We start from the raw sequence: 14731 nt of genomic DNA, 5'->3' as shown, positions 1-14731 counted from the left end.
TCCCCCCTTCCTTTTCCCTTGATATAACCTTCCAGTTTGGGGGTATTAGTAGAAGGTTTTTGTCTTCATTAACAAGAATTATATACCTACTACCTGTCAAACTAGGGTTTCATCCTTGTCCTTTGGTTTGTAAGATGGCTCCACCTTCTGGATGGTTTGTGTTTCTGTATCTAGATGAAACCCAGCCTTGGCTTCTATATAAAACATGCACTTTGCCCTACCACTGTAGAATGCTTAATTTCTGTTCCAGATTCCACACACTTGTCTTGCCTCTTTTCTTCTTGCTCTGATCCTAGTTCCTGGAAATTTCTGGGAACAATGACCCACTCCGTAAAGGCTCCAGAAAGTCTCTCTTTGCTCTTTTCAACTCTGCCCCAGGGTTAGTGTACTAGTTTGTTTTCTGTTGCTGTGATAAACTTAAATAACTAAAATCAATTTTGGAAGGAAAAGGTTTATTTTGCTTACCATGTCACAGTACATTATTGAGGGAAGTCAGGGCAGGAACTCAAGTAGGGCAGGAACCTGGAAGGAAGAACTGAAGCAGAGGCCATGGAGGAATTCTGCTTATTGGTTTGCCCTCCATAGTTTTTACCTTCTTTCAGGATTTTATATTTACATTGGGGAAAGCAAACCCCAATGCTTTCTGTAACATTTTAAATACTTAAGAATCACACATTGGCATTTTCATAGACCTAGTACTGCATTCCTGGAAAAGTAAAGGTCATCTTTAAATCCACAAAGTACTATATGTAGAGAGTATTTTCTTTTTTATGTTTTGGGGTGTGTTGTGTGTATGTGTGTGTATACACATGAGAATGCATGTGCGTGTGTGTCTGTGTGTGTGTGTGCGCTCGCATGCACATATGAGCACAAGTGTATGTGTCACTGTGCATGAAAAGGTCAGAGGAGGAGCTTGAATGCCATCTTCCATCTTGGTCATAAAGAATATTGTTCATGTTCTTTTACGATGGGGCCCTGCTATGTAGCTGAGGGCAGTTCTCCATCCTCAGCCTTTGAATGTTGGGATAAGTGTGCATTACCATGAGCCATGGGAGTTTATCTTTATAATACCCTTTGAAGAAAGTGAATTTAGAAAACATGAAGATGATGTTTGTGAGTTTGTCTAGGAAAACAAGAAATCTCTCATTATACCAAATGATGCAACTCCAATAAGAGATGCTCAGTAAGGTTTCTATTATTTAAAAATGTCTTATAATTGCATCAGGGCTTTCCATACACATTGTCATATACTGCACATATTCTTACATCCAGTGTAAATTAGTGGTGATGAGTTCACAATGTATGAAGTACAATGGACCTGTTCTCCAAAACAGTTGGGTTTCTGGACACTACATGGCATATCTGCAAAAGACCTCAAAGGCCTTTCTCTACCAACTGCCATGTAATTTATCTTTATTTCTTCATGTGTAAAATGGGAAAAAATAATCTCAAATCTGCCTACCTCTCAAAATTGTTCTGAGGACTAAAAGAGATATGGACACGGGGTTTGGGAGAGTGCTCAGTGGTTAAGAGCACTTCTTGCTCTTGAGGAGGACCCAAGATTAACTCCCATAACTCATATGGTGGCTCAAAATCATTCATAATTTCAGTTGCATAGGATCCAGTGGCATACACCTGTGCATGCATCAGCCCTGCACATGGTACACATACACATACACGTGGACAAAATGCTCACATGCATTAAATAAATAAATAAATAAATAAATAAATAAATAAATAAATCAATCAATCTAGAAAATTAAAAAGGAAAAGATATGAACATTGAGTGTGTTCTGGAGGCTACTCAGCTCCCCACAATGACCATTCAGTTCTTATAAAGGCCTCAATGGTGCTCAAAAGGTGTGCATGGTATGATTGCTAATGCTGTTTTATTTTTATCATTCACATAATGATCACTATCCTCTCATTTGAAAAGGCTCACACAATTTGTCCTGAATAGCTTTTATGTCCCAAGCCTTCTTCTCATCCTGCCCTGCATTTGGCTGTTGAGCATGTGAAATGTGGTTCATGTGATAGAGGAATGAAGTTTATAATGTTGTTTAATTAACATATACTTAAACATACAAACTACCAGGGTTTATGTAGACACACATGAAATCCCAGTTGGATAATAAAATGTAACAGCCCCTTGCTTTTTACTTCTACTTTCGACTCATGAGACACTAAATTCCCTTAGTTCACAAATAAACACATGTAATTTAAGTATAGGCATACATTATTTTTTTCATAAGTAAAATAGTTTTACAGCCTCTTCTGCCTCCATATCACCATCTCCACCACCTCCTCCTGTTTCTTTGAGACCAGCTCTATTATGCAGTTTGGGTTGGTCTCAAACTCTCTATGAACTTCAGAGTAGCTTCAAACTTTAAAATCACAATTCTCCTGCTTCAGCCTTCTGAGTTCTGGGATTGCAGGAATGAACCACCATGCCTGGCTAGGATACTGATAATCTGACAGGTAAACTTGTGAGAAACATCCAAGCTAATTTAACAACTGTTGACAAGAAATCACCTAATGAAACATCCCCTTGAAGGATGGAAAGTTGCCATTGCCACTACAATTTCTCTTTACAATGGGAGTACAGTTCTGTCCAGCTCTAACAGACCTTCGTTCAAAAGTTCTCCATAGATGTGATGCCTACCACTTAAAAAAACAAAACAAAACAAAACAAAACTGGAATAAGCTCCTTATCACAGAGGACCTTGTATCAAAAACTCACTGTCATTAAACTTCCATTTTTTTTTCCTGTGAAGGAGACAGTGCCATTAAGTCATCCTCTTCTCAGTAGATAGTACTACTCTTGATGTGTAAGTAATTAAAGAGAAGTTCTAAATAGAAAAAGTAAAGCCTACACTCACTCTCATGAATGAGCATGGGGTCTGCACAATAGTCAGATGGTGTTTGCGTGCCATCAGCAAGACATATGCCTCTCATGGCTCACAAGGCTCTGAAGAAATTGATCTTTCTCTGGCTCCACACTTTACCTGTCACTTCAATCCTTCAGCCTCCCTGGCCTTTCAAAGAATTCTGATCCTTGAATACACTCTCCTCTATCTTCAGGGTATTCCTTGCATTCCTGCTCCACCTGCACTGGACCCCTCCCCAGATTCAGCTCAAAGAGGCTTTTTTGACCGTATTTTCTACATTAGGCCCCTAACTCCACTGACTCTCAGTCATATTACTTTAACTCTTAGGATGGAATTTACCTTCCTGAAATGAACATGCTCATTTGTTCATAATGGAATGCCACCTTCATGAAAAGAAGAACGGTGTCTGTCTTTTTCAATGCTGTGTTAACTTCTGCAGCTTTGAAAATCCTTCAACACTAAGGATACTTTTGGCTAACAGTAACGGAAGTGACGTAATGGACTAGAGATATAATTTAGTTGGTACGGTACTTGTCTCACATGCACAAAGCCCTAGCTGTGATTCCCAGCACCACACTTACCAGGTGTGAGTTCAAGGCAAAATTTAGCTACATGGAGAGAGAGTCAAGGCAGACTGGCTGAGAGACACTGATTGACTCAAGGATTAATTTTTCTTCCATGAAAAGAAATTGAGAGCTAAATAGTATGACAGTTGAACTGATAGCTCAATGCTGCTGAATTCTGGTTTGGCTTCTTTGAAGTTGTTTTGGTCTTCCCTCTTGCAATACAGCTGCCCTGGGCTGACTCTTCACACACAAAAACAGATCACTATCGAGAAGAATGAGGGACAGAGGGTCTCACTCTACATATGTATGTATGTATGTATGCATGTATGCATGTGTGTGTATGTATGTATATATGTATTTTATGTGTGTATGTATGTATATGTGTATTTTATGTGTATTGTATAAGATTGTTACTCCAAGCCAAACTATTGCCATCTTCAGGAGTCCAGCAGGACCTGCTCTCTAAAGATCATCAAAGCTGGGCTTACAGAGTGTTGACTCTTAGAAGGAGGGCCCAAGGCCCTCACTGAAGTATCCAGTTGCCCCCCCCCAACCAGTTTTATGCAGGTCTATCTGAATTGTATATAGCATCAGGGGCTCTGGGAGGGAATAGAGGATATAAGTAGGGAAGGATAGGGAAGGATATGGAAGGAGTTTCCATCTATGTCACTGTCCTGGGGGAAGCTATTGTCCCTGCTGGGTGCAGGCCTTTCAAGGTGCTTACTTTCAGCTCACCCACACTATTGCCAGTAACATCTCATCTGTTGCTCTGTAATTCTAAACAACATTTCAGTTCACTAGGTAAGTTTTCTTGGAACTGTACCTTTGAGTGTCAATTGAGATCTTAGCAAGAGGGGTAGACATTGTTTACATCTTACTCAGGGAGGAATTTTAGCAATGGTGTTTTGCCTGAATGTTGTCCTTGTGACTGAAGAATTTAGAAGCATAAGATGGGGTCCAAGATGGTGGCGACCAGTGCACACCATTTCTGAGGGGCACAGGATCTAAAACTCCAAAATTGGTGACAGGAAGGACAGCTGAAGCCAAAACATCCACATTGAGGCTTCTGGGTGAGAGGGGACAACCTGTGAACTGGGACAGTTTGGATCCAGGTTACCTGTAGACTCCTCCTGGGACTGAGAGTGGTGAATATTCAACTCCCCTGCATTTCACCTTGCTCCAAGCACAGGCCTCCTTGCTTGGCAGAGGTGGCAATATTTGCCCCAAGCACAAGCAGGAGCCTCCATACTCGATAACTGAGATGATAGAGGAGGCTACCTCAAGTACAGGTCTCTCTGCCTAGCAGAAAACAGTGGACATCACTGAGCTGACTGGAATCTCCTACAATTTCATTTACCCCTGTGGGCCCAAATCTGAGGGGAGACAACAGGGAAAGCCCTGTGCTTTCCAATTAGGCCAGCAAACGAGTGCACCCTCACATAAGTGTGTGCAGAGCCCCAGATCCAGGGTCCCTCAACCCAAGCAGCCAGACATCAGATTTCTTCAACCCACACCAACACTTTGGGCAACATAGAGATCCTTGGGACAGCATTCTCAACACTGAAGTCCCTGATCTGTGAGTCTACCAGTGGAGTGAGTCCAGACAAAAAATTCCTGGAGCCCAGACAGATCTGCAAACCAGGAGGACAGTATCACAGGCCTGTAGGCCACTGAGGTATTCAGGGCACCTGCACATGCACATAGTGCCCCCAAACAGTGCCAGCATCCTCTCCTGTGTTTAACCTCCACCCTTTCAGGCATCTACACAATCTAGCACCCTGTCCTTGAAGGCACACTTCCACCCACACAACCGATCTTAGACACATGCACCTGCGACCTTCTCCCTTAGCTACAGCTGAAACACAAACACTCTCAAACCAGTGGACCTCTCTCATCTTCCTGACGAAGACTCAAGACACCAGAGACAGACGGACCCAGTCTGAAGTACAGACTCCAGGAACAAACAGAGATGGTTCCAGATAAACAGATGGCTAGAGGACGGCATAAGAACACATCCAACAAAAATCAGGACATCATAGCTCCCCAGCAACCACAAAAATCAATTGATATGCTAATTCAATAGAAACACAGGAAAATTATCTCAAATCCATGCTTATCCAGTTATTAGAGGCACATAAAGAGGAAACAAGCAAAGCTCTCAAAGAAATTCAGGCAAATACAGCCAAACAAATAGAGGCACATGTAGAGGCACAATTAGTGGCATATAGAGAGGAAACAAATAAAAAATAGAGGCCACCATGGAAAGACAGGAATCCACATTCGAACAGATGAAGGAAATGGTGAAAGACATGAAAACAGAATGAGAATCAATAAAGAAAACACAGACAGAGAAAACCCTGGAGCTGGAGAAACTTAGAGAAAAGATCAAGAAAGACAAAGTTAAGCATCACCAACAGAATACAAGAGATGGAAGAGAGAATCTCAGGCACTGAAGATACAATCACGGAAAGTGATACATCTCTCAAAGTAAAAGTAAAATTGGAAATGTTCATTACAAACACAAAACATCCATGAAATCAAGGAAGCTAGTAAAAGATGAAATCTATGAATAATAAGACAAAAAAGAAGATTCCAGATTCCAAGGTCCAGAAAATATTTTCAAGAAAATCATAGAAGAAAATTTTCTCAAACTTAAAGAAAGAGCTGTCCATAAACATGCAAGAGGCCTACAGAACACCAAATAGGCTAGACCAGAAAAGAAACTCATGTTACATAATAGTCAAAATGCTAAACTTATAGAATAAAGAAAAATATTAAAAGCAACAAGGAAAAAAAAAAGGCCAAGTAACATATAAAAGTAGACCTATCAGACTCACACCAGACTTCTCAACAGAAACAATGAAAGCCAGAAGGGCCTAGTCAGATGTCATGCAGACTCTAAGAGACCACAGATGCCAACCCAGACAACTATACCCAGCAAAGCTTTCAATCAACATAGATGGAGAAAACAAAATATTTTATGACAAAATTAAACTTAAACAATAACTACACAGCAACCCACCCCTACAGAAGATACTAGAAGGAAAATTTCAAGTCAACGAAATCAATCACACCCAAGAAAACATGGGATATAGATAAATTCACAACAAAAAATAAAAATAAAAGAAAACATAGAAACACAGTAGCACCACCAACTCCACAATAAAAGGAAATAATATTCATTGGTAACTATTAACTATCAACATCAATGGACTCAACTCTCCAATAAAAAGACACAGACTAACATAATGGTTGCGGAAACAGGATCCAACATTCTGCTGCATCCAAGAAACACACCTCTGCAACAAAGATAAACACTACCTCAGAGTAAAGGGCTGGGAAAATGTTTTTTTTTCAAGCAAATGGACACAAAAAACAAGTTGGAGTAGCTATCCTAATATCTAATAAAGTAGACTTTCAACTTAAATTAACGTAAAAAGAAGATGAGGGGCACTTCATTCTCATCAAAGGAAAAATACATCTGGAGGACATCACAATCCTGAACATCTATGCCCCAAATACAAGAGCACCTACATTTGTAAATGAAACATTATTAGTGCTTAAATCACACATTGATTCCAAAACCTTAATGGTGGGAGACTACAACACTCCACTCTCACCAAGGGACAGATCAACTAGACAGAAAACAAATAGGGAAATAAAAACACTTACAGAGTCCCTAAATCAAATGGACCTAATAGACGTCTACATATCTTTTCATCCAAACTCAAAAGAATATACCTTCTTTTCAGCACCTCATGGAACCTTCTCCAAAATAGACCATATAGTTGGTCATACAGCAAGCCTCAACAGATACAAAAAGATTGAAATAATATCTTGTATTCTGTCTGACCACCATGGATAAAGCTGGACCTCAACAACAACAGAAATAACAAAAAGCCGACATGCACATGGAAACTGAACAACTTGCTACTCAATGACAGCTGAGTTAAGGAAGAAATAAAGAAAGAAATTAAAGACTTCCTAGAATTCAATGAAAATGAAGGCACAACATACCCAAATTTATGGGACACATTGAAAGCAGTGCTCAGAGGAAAATTAATAGCACTAATTTGAACACAGGGGTCTTTCCAGAGTCTCATACTCCAACCAAGTACCATGCATGGAGATAACCTAAAACCCCTGCACAGATGTAGCCCATGGCAGTTTAGTGTCCAAGTGGGTAACATAGTAATGAGAAGAGGGACTGCCTCTGACATGAACTGATTGGCTTGCTCTTTGATCACCTCACCCTGAGGGGGGAGCAGCTTACCAGGCCACAGAAGATGACAATGCAGCCACTCCTGCTGTGATCTGATAGACTAAGATCAGAAGGAAGGAGAGGAGGACCTCCCCTATCAGTGGACGTGGGGAGGATCATGCATGAAAAAAGGGAAGGTGGGGTGGGATTGGGAGGGGAGGAGGGAGGGGCTTATGAGGGGATACAAAATGAATAAAGTGTAATTAATAAAAAATTTAAAAAAAAGTAACAAAGTTCTGAAAGTAAAAGCAGGACAAAACTTGATTAGTCCCTTATCAGTGGACTTGGGGAGGGGCATGAATGAAGAAGGGGGAGGAGAGGGTGGGACCAGGAGGGGAGGAGGGAGGGGCTTTATGGGGGGATACAAAGTGAATAAAGTATAATTAATAAAATAAAATAAAAAGTCTTGGAGAGATCAGGGATACAAGACACATACCTAAACATAGTAAAGACAATGTACAGCAAACTTATAGCCAACATCAAACTAAATGGAGAGAAACTTAAATCAATCCCAATGAAATCAGAAACAAGACAAGGCTGACCACTCTCTCCTTACCTCTTCAACATAGTACCTGAATTCCTAGCTAGGAATAAGACAACTAAAGGAGATCAAGGGGATACAAATCAGAAAAGAAGAAGTCAAAGTATCATTATTTGCAGATGATAGGATAGTATACACTAGGGACCCCAAAAATTCAACCAGAGAACTCTTTCAGCTGAAAAACACCTTCAGCAAAGTGGCTGGATACAAAATTAACTAAAAAAAATCAGAAGCCTTCCTGTATACCGAAGACAAAAGGGCTGACAAAGAACTTAGGGAAACTACACCCTTCACAATAACCACTAATAACATAAAGTTCCTTGGTGTGACTCTAACAAAACAAGTGAAAGACCTGTGAAAAAAAGTCACTGAAGTCTCTGAAGAAAGAAATTGAAAAAGATATCAGAAGATGGAAAGATCTCCCTTGCTCATAAATCCATAGGATTAACATAGTGAAAATAGCCATCCTGCGAAAAGCAATCTACAGATTCAATGAAATTCCCATTAAAATACCAACACAATTTTTTACAGACCTTTAAAGAACCATTCTAAATTCCATATGGAAAAACAAAACCCCCAAATTTGCTAAATCAGTCCTGTACAACAACAGATCGTTTAGAGGTATCTCCATCCCCAATCTCAAGATGTACTATAGAGAAATATAAATAAAAATTGCATGGTACTAGCATAGAAACAGAATGGTAGATCAATGGAATTGAATAGAAGATCCAGAAATAAACCCACACACCTATGGACACTTCATTTTTATAAAGAAGCTAAAACCATATAATTGGAAAAAAGACTATCTTCAACAAATGGTGCTGGTCTAACTGGATGTCTACATGTAGAAAAGTGCAAATAGATCCATACTTATCACCCTGCACAACACTAAAGTCCAAGTGGATCAAAGACCTTAATTTAAAACCAGACACACTAAACCTATTAGAAGAAAAAGTGGTGAAAACCCTAGAACTCATTGGCATAGGGGATAACTTCTTGAACGGAACACCAACAGCACAGGCTCTAAGATTAACAACCAATAAACGGGTCCTCATGAAACAGAAATCTTCTGTTAAGCAAAGGACACTGTTGTCAGAACAAAACGACAGCCTACAGACTGGGAAAGGATCTTCACCAACTCTACATCTGACAGAGGGCTAATATACAGTATGTATAAAGAACTCAAGAAGTTAAACAGCAACTAATCATGTAATCCAATTAAAATTGGGGTACAGATCTAAACTGAGAATTCTCAGTAAAGGAATATCAATTGGCTGAGAAACACTTAAAGAAATGCTCAATGTCTTTAGTCATCAGGGAAATGAAAATCAAACCACACTGAGATTTCACCTTATACCCATCAGAATGGCTAAGATAAAAAACTCAGGTGACAACACATGCTGAAGAGGATGTGGAGAAAGGGAAACCCTCCTCCACTGCTGGTGAGAATGTAAACTTGTACAGCCACTTTGTATATCAATCTGGCACTTTCTCATACATTTAGGAATAATGCTACCTCAAGATCCAGTTATACCACCCTTAGGCATATATTAAAATATATGTTCAAGTATACAACAAGGACACTTACTCAACTATGTTTGTAGCAGCTCTATTCATAATAGCCAGAACCTGGAAATAACCCAATGTCCCTCAGTTAAGGAATGGAAACAGATATTGTGGTACGTGTACACAATGAAATACTACTCAGCAAATAAAAACAAGGAAATTATGAAATTTGCAGACAATGGTGGGAACTAGAAAAGAACATCCTGAGTGAGGTATCCTAAAAGCAGAAAGACACACACGGTATATACTAAATTATAAGTGGATATTAGACATATAATATAGGATAATCATACTAAAATCTTTACACCTAAAGAAGCTAATCAAGAAGGAGGACCCTGGGTTAGATTATCAATCCTTGCTCATTAAGACAAAAGGGACAAACATCGGAAGAGGAAAAAAAGAACAGGATAGGAGTGTATCACAGAGGGCCTCTGAAAGACAACCCTGCAGGGTATCAAAGCAGATACTGAGAGTCATAGCCAAACTTTGGCAGAGTGTAGGGAGTCTTATGAAAAAGATGCAGACAGTAAGACCTTGAGGGGATAGGAGCTCCACAAGGAGAGCATCAGAACCAACAAATCTTTTCTGAGAGCTTTCTGAGGGGTCTTTTCTGAGACTGATACTCCAACCAAGGATCATGCATGGAAACAACATAGAACCCCTCCACAAATGTAGCCCATGGCAGCTGAGTAATGGGAACAGGGACTGTCTGTGACATAACTTCAGTGGCTGGCTCTTTGATCACCTCCCATTGATGGGCAAGCAACCTTACCAGGCCACAGAGAAAGACAATGCTGGCAGTCCTTTTTTTTCTATTTTTTAATTTTTTAATATTAGTTACAGTTTATTAACTTTGTATCCCTGCTGTAGCCCACTTGCTCATCCCCTCCCAATTCCACCCTCCCTGCCTCATCGCCTTCCTGTTTCTTTCCAAGTCGAAAGATAGGGGAGGTCTCCTACCCTTCCATCTGACCCTAGCTTATCAGGTGTCTTTAGGACTGGCTGCAACATCTTCCTCTGTGGCCTAGCAAGGCTGCTCCTCCCTTGGGGGGGTGTCAAAGAGCCAGCCATTGAGTTCATGTCAGAAATAGTCCCTGTTCCCCTTACTGAGCTACTATGAGCTACATCTGAGCAGGGGTTCTATGTTATATCCATACATGGTCCTTGGTTGGAGATACAGATGAGACTTGATAGGCCAGGGTCAGAGCAAAGGGGTGGAGGACCACTCCTATAAGTGGATTTGTGGAGAGTCATTGGATGAGATGAGGGCAGGAAGGTGAGATTGTGTGGGGATGAGGGAGGGAGCTATAGCTGGGATACAAAGTGAATAAACTGTAATTAATAAAAAATAAATATATTAAAAAAATAGAAATTAGAAGCACAGGATTGATCCCTTGGAACTGAAGTTAAGGGTTGTTATGAACCACAGTACAGGTGCTAGAAATAGAAAACATGGCCTCTGCAAGAGCAACAAGTACTCTTGACTGTTAAGCCATCTCTCTGTCTCTAGAGGAGACTGGACTCTAAGATCTGAGAATTGAACCTATGGGTTAAGAAATGAAGTCCCAGCAGGGCTCAATGGTGCATGCCTGTAATCCTAGCACTGTGAGAGGCAGAGGCGGGCAGATCTCTGTGAGTTTGAGGCTAGCCTGGTCTACAAAGCAAGGCTAAGGCCGCCCAGGCTACACAGAGTTACCTTGTCTCAATAAACCAAAAGAAAAACCAAAACAAAGCAAAAACAAAGAAATGAACACCCTTTCCCTGCAGCCCTCTCAGTGTACTGTCTTATAGCCCTAAACTTAGTAGGAATCTAAGCTGTCCTACTAGTAGAGAGGTTAGCATGGGTTATGATTCTAAGCCATTCTACTAGTAAATGAGAGAGGTTAGCATGGGTTAGGATTCAGCAATTAAGATTCATCAGGACCTAGAGCAGTACCTCTCTTTCCTCAATCCTGTGCTTCTGTCTTGTACCTGAAGCAACGAATCTGGGGTTAGCAAGAGAGAAAAAAATGCTAGAGTATTGTGGAGTTTGCCAACTAGGAGCCAGACACACAGACACTCACCGTTCATCAAAAACATGGCTTGAATTTCTGCTGATCCACCTGCAGGTAAGTTTCCACATCTCTCTCTCTCTATCTCTCTCAAACCCCCCCCCCCAAAGGTCAACATGTGACAATGCCTGTCCCTTTAGAGGACTTCTAGGTCCCAGCTCTTGAAAGAACCCTCCATCTGTTCTTTATCAGGACCAATAAGGTGGCTGAATGGGCTTGCTGCTAAGAGACTTGTTCTTTTCTGGGTTCCTGGAGTCCATTCTCATGCCCCTGTTTTCATCACAAAGTCCTTGTGTAGGTGAGACTGTTTGTTCTTTGAAGTCCAGAGAAGTGTGGAAAGTGACATAGGGACACTGGTGGGGAAACCTGTCAGATGGGCAGATTGGATCCCTGGTGATGGGCCATTTTCGAACTATAAAAGAGAACGAAGTAGGGCTTTTTATTTCAGAGTTGAAGCTTGGCAGAGTCACTAGCACTCCAAGATTCTTCCTGTTTTTGTCTTAAGCGTGCATGCTTCACACCTAGTCGGAAGCTGTACTTTGATTCTTGGAAAAACAATTTCTTGGAAGCTGGAGAAGCTAAGGAAAGGACGAGATGGTTGCACGGCATACCTAAAGGCTAGAAGATTGATAGGTCTTCCTAAGCCAAGGCCATAGCCTTCCCAGTGCCACCTACTCCTTGTGGAGTCACACAGAACCCCATAATGCATCACAGGCTCTGGAGGCCCTCACCACCCAGCTCTCACTGCCTGGGTAAGAAGCACTTCCAGAAACCTGTGCTTTCCTTGGGGTTGCCCTGTGAGGTGAATGCCCCTCTAGGAAATGAAGTGGGTTGGGTGCGGGACCCAGGCAAGTCTTTCCTGCAGCAAATCTGCTCTTCTTTCCTTTGACATAGGCGAGACGTAACCAGGCTTGAGGACACAATAGGCTGCAAGGAGCTCCATGTTGTTTCCCAGCCTCAAGCCGCCTGGGACCCAGGGACTTGCCGGGTGGGGGCAAGTGAGACTTCCCTCAGCTCTTTCACTGGTCTTGTAGTCTTTAGGGAGGCAGAGGAGCCTTGGGGCACCACACACCCTACTCTCGGGGACATTTCATCACTTACCTCTCACCCGCTCCCGCCCGCCCCATACACTCAAGAAAGAAGCAGCCACATCTAGCCTACCGGATGCGGCTGCACCAGCAACAGCAGCTGCGGGCGGAGCCCGGGTGCTTGCCACTTGCCCCCTTCACCCGCGTGACCCTCGTCCCCACCTCCAGTACTCCCTCCTCCTCTAGGAGACACACCCTCCTTAGGCTCTGGGCTACTCGGGCCAGAGCCCCGGAGAAGAGGGGCCAGCGGCCACCGCCCGACAGCACTCAGAGCTTGCAAAAGCTAGGGGGAAAAGGAGGGAAAGAGGGCGGAGCAGAGGGCGGGAGGAGGAGCCGCTGGAGCTGGGCGCGGGGCGGGCGAGCTGAGATGTGGCTGGCCTGCCGGCGTGTAAACACAGGCAGCAGAAGCGGCTTCGGCCGCCTGGGCCCGGGGCATTGAGAGCGCTTGCCGAGACCTGCCCGCCTCCACTGCCATGGCCGAAGTGCGCAAATTCACCAAGCGGCTGAGCAAGCCGGGCACAGCAGCCGAACTCCGCCAGAGCGTGTCGGAGGCCGTGCGGGGATCCGTGGTGCTGGTAAGTGGCCGAGCGATGGGGAGTCCCGGGGTTGGGGGAGGCACACGCTCTTGCCGGGAGCGGCGCGGTGGCTTCCCGCGTGTGCGCTGGGGACTGCAAGCAGGATGGGCGCCGCGGCAGCCGCCTGATGCGTTATGAGCTCTTTCTCTCTGTTCTAGTTAAGTTTTCGCTCTGGCGACCGGCTCCCTGGGGTAGGAGTCCCCGGAGCCAGGGCATAGAGCTTTGGCGGCTCCACCGGCTAGCGCAGGACTGGAAGCTGGAGGGCGAAGCGGGTCTCACACAGCTTCGAAAGGAGCGTGGGTCCCCGCCCTGGCGGGGTAGCTGATTGCTGCAGAGCGCACCTCCTGCTCCCGGGACCCCGCACAAAAGAGCCGGAGATGAGGGCACGAGGAGATCTGGATCCCCCATGGGAGGGCACCTGAGGCAGCCTAAGCGGAAGGATGCGATGAGCCCTTTGCACACACTCTCAAGCGCGGATACACCTCGAGTACACACTCACAGAGCACACACACATACACAGACACACACACACACACAAAGCCCAGGGCGCCCCAAGCTCTGGCTGGTGGTGTGGACAGAGGAAGCACAGCGACTTCCTCCTGCTACTGGGGAGAGGGAGGGCCATGGTTGGTGTTGAGGGGTATTGCCACTAAGACAGAGGGAGGGGATTGGAAACAACGCGGGTCTACGCCTGGGTGGGCTTTGAGTTGGTTGCCTGTGGGAGAGGATGGCCTCTGAGACTCGCTAGCGCTCCGAGGCAAGAGGATGGGGGAAAGACGGGTGTTACTAAGGATGGAGAACCTAGAACCAGACGCCTACCGCAGAGAATTGGAGGTGTTTTGGTGGCGGGCAGAGTTGGGGGATGGGGATTGGAGAACTATCTGAGGCCCCCCTGGGAACCCTCCCAGCGCACCCTCATCAGCCCTGTTCAGATTGCCTAAATCTGGAGGAAAGCCATGGATGGTAAGGGGCACTTGCTCCTTTGCTTTTAAAGACCCCCATTACCTTTTTCTTTTTTTGGGGGGCGGGGGGGGGCTTGGGACCAAACCTTAAATAAGCAGCAGCGGGACTGATTCATTAGCATGCGGCTTGTTACTCTGTTTTGCCGGAGATTTGCTGGCTTTTGTCTCTTTCCACTCCTATATTATTTTGTGTCATTTGCTGTGTTTTAAATCTCACCATTAAGTGAGGGCTT

The 14731-nt window shown here is 43.6% G+C and overlaps 1 protein-coding gene across 1 annotated transcript in view; it reads left to right on the top strand.

Moving 5' to 3' along the window:
* Positions 1-13408: 13408 nt before the first annotated feature.
* Dock11 (dedicator of cytokinesis 11) overlaps positions 13409-14731 on the top strand; it is a 210185-nt gene continuing 208862 nt past the window's right edge. The window contains exon 1 of the mRNA XM_055604932.1: positions 13409-13536. Within this exon, the coding sequence (XP_055460907.1) occupies positions 13435-13536 (102 nt within the window). The 5' untranslated portion in view covers positions 13409-13434. The remainder of the gene's footprint in view (positions 13537-14731) is intronic.

This window comes from Psammomys obesus, unplaced genomic scaffold (genome assembly GCF_907164565.1).
Source record: "Psammomys obesus unplaced genomic scaffold, mPsaObe1.curated_primary_1811, whole genome shotgun sequence".
NCBI lineage: Eukaryota > Metazoa > Chordata > Mammalia > Rodentia > Muridae > Psammomys > Psammomys obesus.
The sequence above is the reverse complement of the archived record's forward strand: the minus strand, read 5'-3'. Positions and strand labels throughout refer to the sequence as shown.